The sequence below is a fragment of the Colius striatus genome, chromosome 1, assembly GCF_028858725.1.
Source record: "Colius striatus isolate bColStr4 chromosome 1, bColStr4.1.hap1, whole genome shotgun sequence".
NCBI classification, from domain to species: domain Eukaryota; kingdom Metazoa; phylum Chordata; class Aves; order Coliiformes; family Coliidae; genus Colius; species Colius striatus.
Window position 1 is genome coordinate 67,035,667 of NC_084759.1, and position 17,947 is coordinate 67,053,613.

Sequence of the window (17,947 nt, forward strand, 5' to 3'; positions counted from 1 at the left end):
AGAGATCTGAAGATCCTTATACTTGACAATGTAAAAAAGTGTTCTTATTGCTTTTCCTCCATATGTGAAACAGCAACCCAGTCAAATTAATTTTGCCCTTAATGCCACAGTCCTTTTCCAATAATTGAATTTGCAAAAGCTGCAGTTCAGCTTTGTGAATAGTGATTGGTCACAAATTTATTCAGGCATCTGTAGATAAGACAATACATCAGGGCACACAAGTTTCAAGAACAGAAGCAAGCATGACAATATCTTCCCCGTACATAGATTGATCTTAGCATTAGATTTAGAGGGAGAAAATTGCAAGAGCAGAAATTTTGTGCTCTGACAAAGAGAATATCCAACATGGAAGGATAAAAATGCTGAAAGCTTTAAAATGTGTACGATCTTATATAGCCAGAAGCTGTTAGCGATGCTTTAGTTATGAGTGTGCACATTTAGGAGTATGAAATAGGCAGTGGAGCATGCTGAGACTGCAGATTGTGAGTGAACTAAGTAATTTACATTCTAAAAATGCCGGAGTTTGATTTCTAGTAGATAAAATGAATTACCAAGAAATTCATATTAAAAATCTGATGTTAATGAGCTTTTTTTGTACATGCACCAGACTGTTAAAAGTCTAGTGATAACAATCTGAATTTTTCCTAACAATGAATTTGTTCTTGTATCTCCAAAGGAAGTTTGAAAATTTTTCTGGAATTACAGCAGTTAGGATCATCAGTAGAGGTTTATTTCTGTAGTGTGAAATGAAATGATGGCTGAATTGTTTGAGATGTTAATATAAAAATCTGTAAGCTAGATAACCTAATAAGAGTTTATAGTTTAAGTGAAAAAGGCAAACCCAGGAAATTCAGTGATGCTTTTAAAAGATCTCAGAACTGCATTGTTTTAGGGTAATGTTTTCTTGTCAGTAGTTTTTCTTCATCGCCAGAGTTTAATGAAGTAGAAACCTTGAATGGCATAACTTGGGGATTATCTTAGCAGAAAAATAAGTTAAAAATAAGCAGTGGTCTCCATGTGTCTTCAGGCTATAGTTTTATGAAACTGTTTAATTGGAGGAACTGTGCTTAGCCTAATGGGCATTAATCATTTTTGTTACTTGATATAGTTTGTTGGTGCTGACAAGAGCCATCCATAGAAAATTCTGGCAGGAAGCATCAGTGGTTGCCATTAATCCTTCTGTAACCCTGAAATAGTCATGCTGGTACTTGATGGAAGATGCTGTTTTCCCCTCTTCTCTTGCAGTTGATTTCATAGCTGAATGATAAGGAGACAATTTGATGATACAGTGCTCTTGGAATACAAATCAGTGCAGATGTCTTAGGAAACTATCTGTTAGTTTTGAGATGGTCAGATGCACAAGGAACAGCATTCCCTTAAAAAAACGCTTTGCTTTCTTTAACAGGCGTCTAAACCTAGTTGTTTGGAGGGCACTGTCTCAGGAGGAGAGAGACAAGTAAGTTATCACGTTTTGGTTTTCTAACTTATACTGAAGGGCTGGTCATAAATATTTGATACTTTGTAAATCACTTTTTCTGCAAACAACTGGTTTGTTTCCAAGTAATTAATAACTATACTTTTGAAACTCTGTATGTGATATGGAGTAATAATACATTCCAGACCTCCTCCTTGCATTGCTGATTGTTTTTAAAGGAAAGGACTTGCAGTCCATTTGAATGGTGCCAATCTATTCTTATTCAGTGTCAAGTGGCAGGGTCTTGGGAGGGCAACATGATATTGCCTTTGACATCAAGGTAAACCTTCTCTCATCCATAACTAGCCCTTCAGTGGCTGGTTTGTGAAGGTATAAAAAGCACTTTTACAGCAAGTGCTGCAACTGTGTATCACACAGAATGTTTGTACTATGTTAGCTTATTTCTGTATATTGATTTAGAAAATTAATGACTATATAAACAGGACTGACATCAGTGAAGTTAGCATCTGTTTACTTCAGAGAATAAAGTGGAGAACAGTTAATGAAAACTGAATAGGTGTGAAATTTTCCTAGGCAAAAAAATGGGAATGACAACTAGAATGCTTTTAAGAAGACTTAAGAAGCAAAAAATACACAGTTCTATCACCAATAAGTAAAACCAAAACCCCATTCTGCAGAGAGAAAGTGAAGACTGTTAAACAAAAGAGCAGCATATAATTGAAAAAAATGAGATAGTGTCTGCTGATAGACAATGAGTTGTATAGAAATTTGACAGAGTAGTATCCAAAATATTTTCTTGTTGGTAATGTATGTCCAATTATGTACATAAAGTAAAAAAAGTCTTAGCAATTACTTTTACAGTCTGTTGCTAGAGGGGCATACTGAAATTGTTAATATTCATGCATTGAAATGGAAGTATTTGATACATTTCTCTTCTAAATTTACAGTTTAAATGATCATGTTCATGTATTACAAAAGGATGATGACATACTTTCAAATTAGCAATCTGAAAGGGGAGAACAATAAACAAATTTTACTAACTTGTTTACAGGAGTCCCGAAATAATTGATTGAGGAGTTTTCTGGTTCACTAGCATGTATTAAAATGTTATCTCAGATACTAGGGAAATATTATGCTTGTGTTGAAAATGGTTGAGAGATCCAACTCAAGAGATAAATTAGCTTGACATTGACTGGAAATTAATTCCTGGATTCAGGTAATAGAGAACAAAATCTAAGTAAACAACTATACTGATCAAGTTAATTTCAATACAAAGCAGTTACTTCAGGAGTAGAGAAAGAGGCAGTGACAAAGAGTAGGGCAATCACCATGGCTGTACGTGTTGGTAAGATAGATAAATACTCTCCCCAGTTGTAGGTTTCACATTTTTTAAAATGTGAAGCTGTAAAGAAGAGCCATAACCCCCTAATTTTTGAGTACTAAAAAGAAGTATGTTACTTCCAATTGGAGATGTAAAGAATGCTATTTGTTCTGGATTTTGGAGAGTTCACTTTGGTAATTATCAACAAGATAACTGCATCTAATTCACCTTTCAGTTTATAAGTACCTCCAGTGTGTAGCTTGAAACTGGTTCTTTAGTCTAGTGGACATTGACATAATCTGAACCATGAATGGACACAAACACACGATCGCTGAGTAAAATTGAGCAGCATAGGACTGAGAGAGGAATAAACAGCAGGAGATTGTCTGGTTTTTTTATGTGATTAGTCAAGACTGATGTGGCAAATCAGGACTTACAAGGCAGCTGGTACCATTTTAGATTTTTCTAGATGCTTCCTACTTCATCCTAGCTGCTGCTCTGGAAAGCAGGGTTTTCCATAATTTCTTAGTTGTATCTGCAAGTTTTTTTACTGATGCCTCCCATGTTCTAGGATATCTAAAATGGCACCAGGCATCTATGTTCAAACCCTTGAATTGCTCTGTAGATGTTTTTCTATGAGATATGATTAAGCCAGATGTATTGTTTGACTAAACAAAACAATAGCTGGATGAAGCACAAGAACTTATGAACTTTTAGAATACATCAGATAGATTGAATGAATCTAATGTTTTATACTGCCTTTACACTTTGTGATTCTATCTGTACAAGTACTGACAAAATTAAAATTTTCCTACATGCGATTACTCATTTTTTAAATTATTTTTTTAAGATTTCAAGAGGATGGGCCAGTCCAATACATGCAACATAAGGAAGCTTTGCTGGAGTCTTTAGAGAATTTGGGATGGCCAATTTCCTATGAAGATATAATGTTGTTAGAAGATGAGATACTGACAGCATTAACATATATACAGCAAGCATCTGATCTTCAGGAAGCTGTCAAAAAGGAAACTCAGAAAAGCTCAGAATCACACATAGGCAGCAATAAAAAGGTAATAGTTTGGAAGAGATTTTTTTTCCCTCCGAATGTTCCTGTGCTTCGGGAATAATTTTGGTTTATGATTATAGCTGAGAAAGTAGGCATTTAGCACAAGGCTGTACAAATGGACAGAGGAAAGAAGGTGATTAAAAATAAGGCAAGATTTCAGTGACTTTTTTTAAGTACTGGGGAAGCAGAAGTTCTGAAGCTGAGAGTGCCACAGAAATTGAGCCTCTTAAAAACAGATCTGTGCAAAGTGTCTTTATGTCCTCTGTAACAACAGCAGAGACATATGTGAAAGAAGAGAAGGAGATATATTAAAGACAATTATGATTTGTGGTTGGGTTAATATCTGAGAAACTGGACTAAATCTTGTAATGTTGGAGTAATTCACTGTAATCTGTTGTGGTATCTTTCTTGTAAGAGAAAAGATAGATAGAAGAGGTGGGATTCAGCTTCATATTTGGACACTAAAGTTTAGCTGTCCATAAAATGTAGGCATGCATGAACTCGTGACTAATCTCACAGTGTTGTAAGTAGAGTTGATGGTATTTGGAGCTCATTCTGAAATGGACACCACTTACAGTGAGCCAGAGTGCTCTCTTCATTTAATGTACTAGCAGAAAGTAGTCTAGCTACTCTGCAACTGTGATTATGTTTATGATATTTGGATTGATATAGATATATATGTTCCCCGATGACCTCTGATTTTACCTGGAATGCTATTGAGAGGTTTAATGAAGTGCATATGGAAATACATGAAACAATAAGCATAAAAATAGGCTACTAAGTTATTTTAGGCTGCCTTTTTGGAAGAGAGAATATACTGTTTCATTTTAGAATTTTCTGTGGTGATATATATGATCAGAAAAAGTATCTTAGGTTACAATGTTGTATTCTCCTATTGTTATTTTCACTCTTGAACATTCTTGAAAATGAATTGATTTGGCCTTAATTCTTTTACCTTCAAGATATGACAATGAATTGTCAGGGAAACGAAGAAGAGGCTTTGAAGTTTCTAAAAGCAATTTAATCTTCCCCAATGGAAAGATATCTGTGTATACTGTTGATGCTTTGAAATTCAGAGTATTTATCTCTGAAATAAAACTAAACCATTGTTCTTATTTGGTTTCAAGATTTTTCACCTAAAAGCTGAATCAAACAGAGCTTCACTTGGGAGTGCTGCTACCTCTGCAGAACTACTCTCTAGTTAGAGTAGTACTGTGATAATATTAAAATAAGCTCTCTAGAAATTAATGAGAAATGAAACATTTTCCCAGATCTCTAAGATCTAGTAGAGGACAAATAAAAATAGGGAAAGAATCATAAACTCATATGTTAATATATATACCTTTTCCTGTTGTTTTATATCACTGAGTGAGGGAAACTGCTGTTTGATTGGACTTGAAGATGTGTTTGGCCTGGTTGCCACGAATGGTGAGGAATCATAGAATCATAGAATGGCAGGGGTTGTAAGGGACCTTTAGAGATCATCTAGTCCAACCCCCCTGAAGAAGCAGGTCCACCTAGATCAGGTCACACAGGAACATGTCCAGGAGGGTCTTGAAGACCTCCAAGGAAGGAGACTCCACAACCCCTCTGGGCAGCCTGTGCCAGGGCTCCGTCATCCTCACAGTGAAATAGTTTTTTCTTATGTTTAAGTGGAACTTTTGTGTTCCAGCTTCATCCCATTACCCCTTGTTCTGTTACTATCTACTATAGAAAAGAGGGATGTCCCAACCTCCTGACACCCACCCTTTAGATATTTATAAATGTTAATAAGATCTCCCCTCAGTCTCCTCCAGACTAAACAGCCCCAGTTCCTGCAGCCTTTCCTCATATGAAAGATGCTCCATTCCCCTGATCATCTTGTTGGCCCTGTGCTGGACTCTCTCCAGCACTTCCCTGTCCCTCTTGAGCTGAGGAGCCTAGAACTGGACACAAGTTCAGTTGAGGAAAGTTGAGGAAAGTCCTGTGCTTTGTATTATGCAGGAGGCACAACCAAATGATCATAGTAGGGCTTTTTGCCCTGATGTATACATGCATACTTATACAAATATTTATATGTATATACACACACATACATACATAACTTGGAGAAGTAAGCTAAGTGAAAATCAAGTGAGCACAGTACAAACTTACCCTGCGAGTCCTCAGGAATGTACAATGGGAATTGACAACTGTACATTGTTGCAAGTATCCATATTCTCTGCTTACCAGAGGATACCAAAAAAAATGTTGTTTTATTTGAGATTCCTTAAGACATACGTCTCTTCTCAATAAGATCAATAATAGTTTTCACAATGAGTGTGGCCTTTCACATACTACGATGCAAGTTGTAAAAAATTGTGTTAAATTGAATAGAATACATTAAGATAGTACAGATCAGGATTGTAAAGAGTTATGCAAAGGATCCCATTCAGTTTTTTGTAGTTTTGGGGATTTTTTTTCCATTAAGATTATACATTTGAAAACTTTTTAATGTCTTCAAAAACCAGATGGTCTTGATTCGTTTTATATTATTCTGAAAACAATACATTGCTAATACAGCTATGTCGATTTTTTATTTACGTCTTCCATATAATATTCCAATACAAGAGCAGCAGGAACACGTTCATGTTTCATTTGTTGACTGTAATTTTACTGTTGCCTTGAAACAACAACTGTGTACTCTCAGACATGATGTGATTAACATTGTGCAATCACTTATCCTGCTTTACTCAACCTGCTTTAGGAGCCTAATCAGAGAACCATCTTCAGTAATTGCTAATCTGCAACTGAAAGGCTTTAAGAGCAAGAGGCAGAAATGCAGATGTAATTAGAGTTCTGTTTATGTGCTGGAAAAACAGTGAAAAAATCCCAGGAAAAAAAAAAAAAAGAGGAGCTTTTAAAAAATGCTTTCAGATGTTTTTCCAACTGTGATGTCTGTCTACAGGATGGGTATAAAAAAATAAACTGCCATCTGAAGTACATTACAAGAGGGAAATAGCTGATACGGCCCTGAATGCAAATTGTCATTGTGAGACAGTATAAAATTGCAATTATCCTGGAGGTCTACTCAACAAAGCAGACTTTTGGATTTCCTGATATTCTTTTTTTCACTATTTCAAGTCAAAAGCCCTCAGTTTTTAGCTTTTAAGGGTTTCTAATTACCTACATAACTTCTTAAAAGAATTAGTAATCCTTTTTGGATGTCCTTGCTGCAAGAGCTTTCTGTTTAAGCCTACAACTGAATTAATGGTCTCGTTATCCTCCTCCCTCTGTGCTCTGACCTTCTCTGGGAGTTGTGTACAGGCTGCTGTGTTTGCAAATATCCGTGAAAGGTAAGGTATGTCAGTGATTTATTGGAGGAGGATGAAGTAGCCACCCATCTGCACAGGGCTGTGGAACTGACTGAAGACCTCTAGTGATGCTTTGGGAATTCAACAAACGTTATTGTCAGGCAAAATGTAAAATGTCAAATGTTGATTACCTAATTGGAGGGCTAATTGTAGACTGTGTTTTACTCAGTTTACCCAGTTACTTCTGCTGTAAAGATTAAAGCATGGGTTGACAAAGGACTTCCTCTTCAGGCTGGCATTCAGCATTCATCTAAAGATATTAAAAATGAGGAATGTGTAATTCATTTTTTTCTTACAAGTAACTTCTTTGACTTAAAAGATTGTACCTGTTTTCTGTCTTGGACTTGTCAGGCATAACAGTCCACCATCACTTCTGACAATGGGGTTTTTTATCACTGAATTATAAAGCTGTTTACAACATGGCATCATCTAGTAAAAAGAATTGTTCAGGGTCCCCTGCCCACTTCTCATTGCACAGCCTCAGGTCTATTGGGGTCATGGCGTTAGTATTCTCCAAGCATGAAAGCCTCCAGGACAATTTGGTGCCTTCCTGTAGTGGTCTTAACATTTTCGTGTGCAGTATTTCTTTCCCTAGTGTTATAAACTGGCCTTAGAGAACGATGGAGAACATTTTCTCTCATACTAAGTATATCTGTTTCTGTGTATGAATAGACTTCAGATTCTGCAGAGAAATCAAGCTCCATTCATTGCCAAGCATTAACTCTAATTAAGAATATACTTTAAAAACTGTGGTTTCTCTTAGGATGAGCTTATGCTTGTTTGTGACCCTGCTGAGTGGTCACCCTGTAATTAAAAATAACTTAAAGTAGTTAATTAACATAATGTGTTTTGTAAAGCATTTTTATTTGGGTGGAAAAGGACCCCTAGTGGTTCACTGAGTCAATTCTTTATGAAAGATGTATTCCATACACACTTGTTTTAGTAATTCCTAATTTATAACTGGGACTTGATTCTTTACAAGAATGGAAATTCTGGATCTCCCTTGGCGGTTTCTTCTGTTTCCTGGTATTCAATTTCTTACACTCCTCATTCTGCCTCACTGTTTAAGGATCACTAATTGCTGTCTGTTGATACCTTTTTTGCATTCATGTTTTCTAAACAGCTTGGCATCCCCTGCCTTTGTTCTTGTGTCTCTTTAGGGAGACAGGGAAACCAAGAATCTCAAATAGCACAACAACAGAAAAGTTGTGACTACCTAGAAATATTTGGTCATCCTCATCAGTGAAGCAACTGGCTGAACAGACAGCACATGGCTACAGAAAGCTCGTCTCTGTCATAAAAATGATCTGGGGTCTACACAGGATGGGCTTGTTGCCACTGACAGCCTGGGAAAAGCAGTGGCTGGTTGGCTCTGGAGGTGTCATGATTATGAAAAGCCAAAGTTAGAGCCAACATACATGAAGATCTATGAATAGCCTTCCTATCCATTCTCACTTATAGTAGGAAAGTGCAAAAACAAATCTCTTCAGAAGGGAATTTAAAATACAGCAGGTGTTTGCAGAGGTAAAAAAAGCATGCTTCACCTCAAGTCGTTTAATGTGCTGCCTTCAACTGAAGCAGAGCTGCACAAGGTGAAATTCTCTGAGAATCAGACAGGTCTCTTTTGTAATAAAAGAGACTGGAGAATGATATCCCAGAAATGGGTTCTCTGACAATGTCTGGGTCAAGTGCAACAAATACCTAAAGGCTATGTGAGAGGAAGAAGAGATGGATTTGAATTTAGTATTTCCAAGCCACCTGAATTCTGCAGGACTTGGCATCATCATTGCCTTTGCCTGTGCAGTCTTTAATACTTGGATTAATGTGAAGTGCTGGAAGTTGCCCAAGTTATTAGTCAAGCATTACAAATTAGTTGATAATAAATATTCAGCAGCAGCTGTCGCTTTGGAGCCTGAGGAATTAAGTGAATGGTTTACCCAAATATCTTTTTGTGTCTGTGGCGCTGGAAGTCTTTGCCCTCAAATCAGTCTTTGTTAGGTTATATTTCAAGCAGTCGATTAAGCACTGTGAAGAGCCTCTGATTCAGACTGAGTTTGAACAACAGAACTGTTGATATCATTTATATTCTATAAGGGTAAAGGATAAACTAGAAAAATCCCACATATCTCCAATTTCAAAACATCTCTTTGCCTTTTTTTTTACTCTGTGTGTTGTGGTTATTTTTAAGACTTTTTTTAAGGATTGTTGATGAGTTTTTGTGGGAGTTCAGAAAAAAGAATTTGTGACCATCATAGTGAAAGTGAGAACAAACATTCTAGTCAAAGTTATTCCCATCTGTTCCATCATTATTGACTATTAGGAAAAATAGAGCATCAAAATCGAATATATGTTTTTAAGAAGAAAAATGCTGTCAGGCAAGAAAATGGGTCATACATGCCCTAGCAAGCAAGGGGCTTTTAGGAGTCTGTGAGTTATGATCTTTTTTCAGAATGGTGTGTAATCTATGGAAAAGTTGGATATTTCAAGCTGTGTGTTTTCATGATTCAAAGGAACTGTATAAATAGAGATGATTGCTTGCAAATTGTTTACCAGGTAGGCTAATAAATATGTGCTTTGAAAATTAATGAGGAAATATATTTATTAAACTTTGCACTTACCTATAATTTGTATGGAGAGACATTATTTTGAGCAGTATGGAGAAAATAATAGGCTTTTTCAAGAATTAATTTGCTATTGTTATAGTAAATATAGTGTTATTCTCAAGGATTTTTTAAAAGTACTTGTAAAAATACTGAAATTATGGACTTTTCAAAATTAGAAAGAAAATGGTTTTGTATCATCATTTTTTTCATGTTCTCAGAAGAGCAAAAGGTATGATGTTCTTTCCCATTCTGTCGTATTCACACAATGCTCGATCCTCTCAACGTTTCCTGTAAGAGAGATGCACTGAATGGGAAGAAATTATTTCCTCTAGAAAAAAGATTCAGAAACATGGTTCCTGAATTCACATAGCTTCAAAGGCTTCAAAACACTGAGACTCCATAAAACGTCAAAGTGAGATATAAAAGGCTTTAAGGTAAAAGAATACAGTGACTGAAAGTCAAATACGCAGAAGCTCAGAAAGGCAACACTATATTTTTACAGGCATACATTTGTGATTTGTGTCTGTCTGTTTTTCACATCCTGTGTTTCCCACAGCCCCCTGCCTCAGTTGTTGTGTGAGACCCATCGTGCTTTTTGTGTTCTTCATTCATTTACTACTAATTGCAGTTACTGACTTAACTAGGAGTTGAGTCAATCCACAGCCAACCAGCCTTATTGGTATTTCTGCTCTCACCATCCAGTGTGTGGTCTCCCAGACTTATTGGTGAGCAATTCAACAGTAAACTCTGATGTTCTGTGTGGCTGTGGGGTGTTACAGAAGATGTAGCCTGTCAAGCTGTCCCCTCAGAGGAGAATTAGAGTATGAAGAACCCAAACTAGCACAGCAACTCTGGAAAAAGTGTTATAATATTTTGCTAAGTTGAAGTGCTTTAAAACTGCTGAAAATTTGAATTTTTAATTTATAGTTTGTAAATAAACATTTTTTCCAGACATGTCAAGATAATTTTTTAAAATATTGTTTCTGTATTTGATTGTTTTAACTATTCTGAATGTTTAAAATGATTCCAGGTTACTGTGAATTATCCTCAGGGTCATAACATTAACATTGCCTAAATTTTTAATTAATTACAGAGGATAGGTTGAGGCTGATTGTCTTAGCTGTTGTGGAAAAAGTGATTGTATCTAATTACAGAGATTTGAAGAAGAAACAGTAAAGTCAAAGTCTAAAAAAACCAAAAAAGGCCAAGTATTTGTGACTCACAAAAGCCAAAAGGTGATTGCAAGATCGGATGTCACAGGATTTTATTATCCAGGTATATGCTTTTGTTCACAATTTAAATATTTTTTAGATATACATTTAGACATACATTTGTACATACAAAAAGACATACCTTTTGTAACCTTAGAAAGCAATGATGCATTTATAGCAAAAGAATATGAAAGGAAATCCTTTTAAGTAACTGGGTGTCAGTCTATCTCTCTCTGATGTCTACCTTGAATGTTTCTGTTGAGTGTTTGGCATAAGCTGAGCGTATGGCAATTGCTGAGCTTTTGCATGTGTTCAAAGAATTCACTAAATGCATCTGCCTTTTTGCTGGGTTTTGAGGCAGAATGATTAGTAGGTAAAATTCTGTTCTGTTGTTTCATTTAAGAAATTACATGTGTGTGGAGCTGTTTATTTTTTGGTATTATCTGTGCTTGTTTGCTTTTGAAAGTAATCTATTTTTAGCTGTGGTAATAGTTTCATTATGTCAACAATCATCCAGCTGATCAGCTTACAAATTTCAGACATGGACTTGAAAATGTTTATTTGTTTTATTTTTATGGCATTATTAAGAATGATTATTAAGACTGTGGGTTTTTTTAGGTACAAATTTCTCTATTGCCCTAGCGCACCTTACCCATGCCAAATAAAAATGAATAATGTCTATTCTTCACATGTTTGGCCTCAGTAATAAGTGCCAAACTATAGGACATAAAAAAAAGATTACATGAATGTTCTATTATATTGTTTTTTAGGAACTGTGATAAAGAATATCAGTTCTACCCATGTACATGTTGACTTCAGCAATGGGGAAGCCTGGACTGTACCTCTGAAGTTTGCTATACCTGTGGGAGGTGCTATGCCATGCCCACATCTGCAGGTGAAAACCATATTTTTTTAATGACTAAAAAGATGCATTTTAAGTTTTGTTAATTTGGTCACACATAGAGTAAATGATAGGGTGGGATTTTTAAAGTCTTTCAAATACCTCTGTTTATTTTAAAGAAAAGTTTTTAATAATAGTAAAATTATACTGTTTTCAACATGCCATTTTTCATTTGTTTGGAGCTTGTTTTCATTGTAATCCTGTTCTTTTGTTTATCAGCAATCTATATTATTTTCTTGACAAAACATGAATATTTCCCTCCTATAGAAGACAGGTGAGCTATTAACCAGCAGAATGATTGTTTCCTATCGCATAGATTACAAATCAAGGAGAATCTTTTGTACACAATATGATGTACAGCAATTTAAAACCAGTTGTTCTTCACAGCATATTGTACACCCATCAGATAACCAAGGCAAACAACAGTAATGAAAAAAATTTAATTCTTATTCCATTTCTGGTTTTATTTAAAATGTGGCAGCTGACAGTCTGTAATTACAGTTGTTTTTTCAGGTGATTCTTATTTTACATGAGAGAGATGATGCATACAGAAAGGATACAGAATGGACACAGCTGTTGTGAATACAAGAAACATTTTTATATGGCTTTGTTACCCTTAAAACTAGAAACATGTTTTGTTTGTTTTTTTTCTGTTTGAAAAGAGGGCAAATTCTGATCCAATAGTTTCTGGTATTCTGTAAGGGGAACATCCAGCTCTTGAGAAGAACTAAAGAATTTGAGAGAAAATTGTGACTTTTATGTTCATTTAAAAAATCATTTTGTATAAGCCAGTTAGATATGGAATTCTATAAAATTCCCAAGATTGGTTTAAAAGCTTATTAAAAAACCCAAATGAGCACAAAGTCGAAGGGAATGAGGAGTTATAAGAGTTTCCTCATTCACTTTGTGTTGCTAGTTGAGACCTGGTACGTTTAGTAGGGCTCTATCTTTTTATTTTTGCCTTTTGTTCTCTCCCTGATTCAGTGAAAATTGTATGTAATTGGTAGAAATAAGGACCGAGTAATATGGGAATATGTTAGAATGATGATTCATGTAAAAATATCTTAATATTTACCTGTTATGTCTTGAAAAACTGCCACATTCACATGGTACTTGCAAATCAATGCTTTCCTGATCTGCAGGTTGGAGACTATGTGTTTGCCAGAACTAGGACACAGACAGAAAATGAGTATTACGTGCCGGCCATTGTCATAGCAGCACCAAAGAGAGTGGAAACAAGTGACAAACTCTACACAGTTCTAATGTTCAACAACAGGAAGGTAAATAAACTTAGAAGATGATACCAATTTGGGAATGGTATTACTATTGTTCTATTTTTGATGAGGCAGATACAGTTTTCCAAGCTAATGAGCTCACTGTCCCAGTCCCTGTCTCCAGCTAACCAAAGTAAATCAGATTTTGGGACTCAGTGAAGAGCTCATGTAAGAGACATGAACCAATAAATTCTGTAGGATAATTTGCTCTTAAATCATACTTTATTCTTTCCTCTGTGATTCATTTGGTGGCTTTCACAGGCTCCATGCTGCTAAAAAGAGGAACGGGGAGTTTTATCACTGTCAGTATAATCTTCATTTCATTATGTTGGTTCATTTGTAAGACATTATGGTAATTTTACTGCATTTTTCATAGTGCATATTAAGAAAAGGTACTTTGTACTTGAAACTTTTATCTTCATTATATAGAGGCTAATTACAATTACATTAAAACAGCTGACTCTGTTCATATGTATCTTCATTGTTTCTGAGATTTAGATTTAAATGAGCTGAGTGTTGATTGTGTTATTGCAGGAACACTGTGTAAGAAGTGGGCTTATTAAAATCAGCCAAGCAAAGTATGCCTTTTCCTGTCAGTACATAAGAATGGTGCAGATGGGGGATTATATGGTGTAAGTATGCTTCATTCTCAAAATAGAAAAGTTTTATTATGGAAATCCTAAATGTTGCACTTTGGGTTCAACTATGCTGTCAGATTTCCACATGTAGTATTCTTCCATATGTTGTATTCTAACTACAGTTTTTGTGAACTGGCTTGCTCTACACGTGCAGCCAAGTAATTTGACCCACAAGCATGTCAATTGGAAGAGCACTGACTATCTGTCCTACCATTTTATTATCTGGCAATTTATTGCTCTATTTTCATTTTGAAAATATTGATGGGATGTGATGGTTTGAAGCTTGGCCCCAGGAAGCTGTTAGAGGACTGCTAAAAGGTGAGATGAAGTTTCTGTTTGTTACAGAAGACATTTATTATAACATAAAGCTATGCATTAAATCACAAGTTGTTTCTAAGGTACTGAATCTCCTCCTGGGCATAAATACAGGCAGGTATACAATTGAGCTGAGTTCCTGCAAAATCAGTGGGAGTCTTTCCCTTCCATGGAGTTGGATTTTATTCTAAATGAGGTACTTTATTAAGAAAAGATGTGACTAAATGCATAAGCAATAAGAGTGACTTCCATTCTACATGCTTTGTTTCATGATTGAGTGCTTGAATATAAAATGTAATACTAATTCTCCAAACAGACTTTATCAGCAAGCTGACACACCATTGTTATGTATAAATTATGAGAAAATTGAGTTATTAAGAGGCAAACAGAGGAATTCTTTGGAGAAGTGACTGAAATGAATACACTGAATTTTTGCAAACAGCAAATAAATGTACTCATTAGATCTACATTTTAGATGAAATGATGTCAAATCTGGCAGATATCTGGGTAAAATAGTTTGTGAAACTGCATATTCAAGTCATATTAATTGTGAATTTCTAGATAGTGTTTCCAGATAGTAAACACTGAATTGGTTGTAAATGCACTGGACAGTGTGTATAGCAGATGATTGAAATTAAATGAATGACATCTAAATAAAATATTCCAAGCAATATTGTTGCCACAGCACAAAATAACAGACTCTCAGTTAAGGCATGTGTTTTATCCCCTTTAAATGAAACTAAACCAGTTTTTAGCATGGCCTGGAACAGAGCATAAATTTTGCAAGTGTAATGATTGAGCACAGCAGTGTCTTACAGTTGTTTTAAGGTACGAAGTTTTCACTACATCATTCCTATTTTTTCTTGCAGAAATTGTAGATTTTAGAATCAAAACAGCATATTTTAAATGACAATGTTTTCACTGCAAAATGTCTCTATTTTTGAGGATGACTCTATTCAGATTGTCCTCAAATCACTCCCATTAAAGGAACAGAGAAATGCTTCCGCACAGTATTATTTCAAATTGTATTACTTACATCTGATTGATAGTGTTTTAAAGTCATCAGGGCCCAGATACACAAAGAGACATGTTGAGACTCAGAGCAGCAACACTTGAGTATTTGGTGTCTCTGAGAGTGGAATTTAGGTGCTTTGGCCCCATGAATATATATTGAATCTGAAGATGTATAATGCAGAGTGCAGTGAAGTGTGTTAAGTCGCTAATGAGAAATGACAAGGGGAGCTGAGCATCTGAAACAGAGACTTTCTTAATTTAGCAACCCACTTACAGCCCTGAACTAGACATATTTGAGCCTTTGGGATTGCCAGGGTCCTTTGTTGGCATTGGATAGGCTATATAAATAGTAATTTTTGGCAAATAGGCAACATAGAACTAACCCCCAGGTACTCAGATGAAGTGCATTGGCATGCCAGTAAAAACCCCAGTGATCACTACTGATCCACATTACTCCACAGTTTGCTGCCAGAATCACAGCACCTAGTTTTTGCACATTCACACCTTTGGCATGTACTGCAATATGTTTCTCCCCATCTTTTTCCACATCGTTTGTCATATCTGACTTTACTGAATTTTTAGTCTCTTTTCCAAGAATTAACAATAGAATCCTGATCCCACAGAGCTTTTACAGTTAAGAGTCTTTTACGTTTCCTACTTCTTGGATCTATAACTCTCTGCAGTAAATTGCTTTGACAATATGTTAACACATACTTGTAAAGTGAAATCTCATTCCTTTCTTGCTGCTTAACATGTCCCTTTAGTATCGTAAAGACATACATAGTGTCCACTTCTGGGCATTGGCTACATTATCTGGGCAGTGGCTGCATCATGAAAAGCTGGCACTGGCCATTATTTTAGTTTGTGTTTGTTTCTCTGTGTAACAGCTATGCCATGATTACCTTTGATAAGGAGATGTACATTCAAAGCCATTATATAATGATATTTCATTAGTTACACATTAAACAGCTGCCAATATTAGCAAGGCTATTGCAGTTCTCCAGCCCAGGCTGAGTTAGAGTTTCCATTAGAGCCCTTACCTTTTATAGGGCATGGAAGTGTGCTTCCTGCTAAAACTTATAATTTGCTATATTCTAAAACAGATACCTCTGTCTCATGGCATACTTGTCAAAGGGGAACAATGCAGCATATTGCTCATGGGTCCACATAGATATGATGAGAACATGCTGATATTGTTGATAAAGTAGTAAGCCAATTTAATCAGAAAGGAAATAAAAATCTTGAAAGCAATACGATATTAGAAGCTCAAAACCAGACAAACCTTGTGTGTTAAGTCCTTTAGAAAAGGATAGCTGAGACTCCCCTGTTGACAGGGAGTCCACAGTGCACATAGACATACAATAGCTTGGCTAAGTCTTCAACTCTGAGTCCCTTAGGAATGTCTTCTGACGTTTATGTGGTGTGTACCAGGGGTCATGCTTAACTCACTAATCTTTAGAGGTACTAATATAGCTCTCATCATTTTAACAAAAGATGCATCTCTTTGTGCTGTTTGCTTGACATCACAGTGGAAAGAAATTAACTATGGCAGAACAAGCACTCTGCCAATGTAATTAACAAATTCCTTAAACAAATTTAAATACTCTGTGCTCTGGGCCCACACCATGAAAGACAACTATTGCCCAAATCCTTTCAGGAGTCATAAGAGTTAGACAGAATTAGGGGCCAAAGTCCTGCATTAGGCTATTCTTTGCTTCTATAAATAATAGGGAAACTGACTTGTAAGACATTTATAGCCCTGTCAAATGGTCAAGAATGTGGTAAGTCCTTCTCGTCTATACTGTGAGATGTGGGAAAAGTTGAAATCTGTGTCATGTAAAAAAGCAATTAAAATAGCACAAAATTTGTGTGCTTTTAGCTTATTAAATTTCCTTGATTTTCTAGCCTGGACAAAGAGACCACAAAGCCCTATTTTCACTCATTTGTGGAAGATGAAGGAGGAGAAGAAGCAAAGAAAAGTACTGTGAAAGAAGAGAGAGGGAAAAAGAAAAAAAAGAGGACAGGGGTAGAAAAAAAGACATCCTAGGGAGAGGATATTGGACTCTGATGATTTTAGTTTCTCTCCAGAAGTGAAGTAAAACAGAGAGGGAGAAATTCATTGCCTGACAATGACGAAGTTGGAGGTAAAGATGGAGCTCTGGAAGATTATAAATCTTAGGTATTAAATAGATCTGATGGGCCTTTAGTTAAATCACACACAAGGAACCAGATTTCTGCATTTCTAGGTGTTATTCCAGCCTGTTCTCCCATGTCCTGTGTGACTAGGTTCTTTCACCTCCTTTGTAAACCATTCTTTACACTGATCATTCTCAGCATGGATTTCCACAGCAAAGGGAAAAAAAGCATGTTCTGGCATATGCTGCCTTAATTTCACTAACAGTTGTAGTAGCAGTGAAGATACAATAGCATCAACCTTTAGTACCTGCTAGTAAGATGAGTATATATTGCAGTTCCTCTTCCATTTGTTACTTGTTAGATTAAAGGTATGCCTATATTGCAGGCATTAAATTATTGCAGGTGGAGCTCAATGCTTCAGAGGTTAAATGGCTTTTAGTGTCTGAGCTAGCTCAGTTAAAGCTGACATCAATATCTATACCCCCTGTCACACTGGAGTAGAGATCTAACCTAGTGTAGATATGCCATTACATGCCATAGTCAGCTCTTCAATTTAAAGATCCTTCTGGCATTGGAAAGGTAAGAGCTTGATTTTTATCCATACCTGCTATGTACTATTTTAAATATTTTCCTCATTAATTACTTATTTCCAGAAGTGGTGGGTTATAGATTCACTTAATCATCATGTTGTCCATCAACTT

General features: G+C 35.9%; 1 protein-coding gene across 1 annotated transcript in view; it reads left to right on the plus strand.

Annotated features, from left to right (window-relative positions):
- VWA3B (von Willebrand factor A domain containing 3B) overlaps nucleotides 1-17,289 on the plus strand; it is a 64,047-nt gene extending 46,758 nt beyond the window's left edge. The window contains 9 exon segments of the mRNA XM_061998843.1: nucleotides 1,406-1,456; nucleotides 3,607-3,826; nucleotides 10,912-11,032; nucleotides 11,739-11,863; nucleotides 13,012-13,149; nucleotides 13,678-13,775; nucleotides 17,016-17,142; nucleotides 17,144-17,183; nucleotides 17,186-17,289. Of these exon segments, the coding sequence (XP_061854827.1) occupies nucleotides 1,406-1,456; nucleotides 3,607-3,826; nucleotides 10,912-11,032; nucleotides 11,739-11,863; nucleotides 13,012-13,149; nucleotides 13,678-13,775; nucleotides 17,016-17,142; nucleotides 17,144-17,183; nucleotides 17,186-17,289 (1,024 nt within the window).
- The last annotated feature ends 658 nt before the right edge of the window (nucleotides 17,290-17,947 follow it).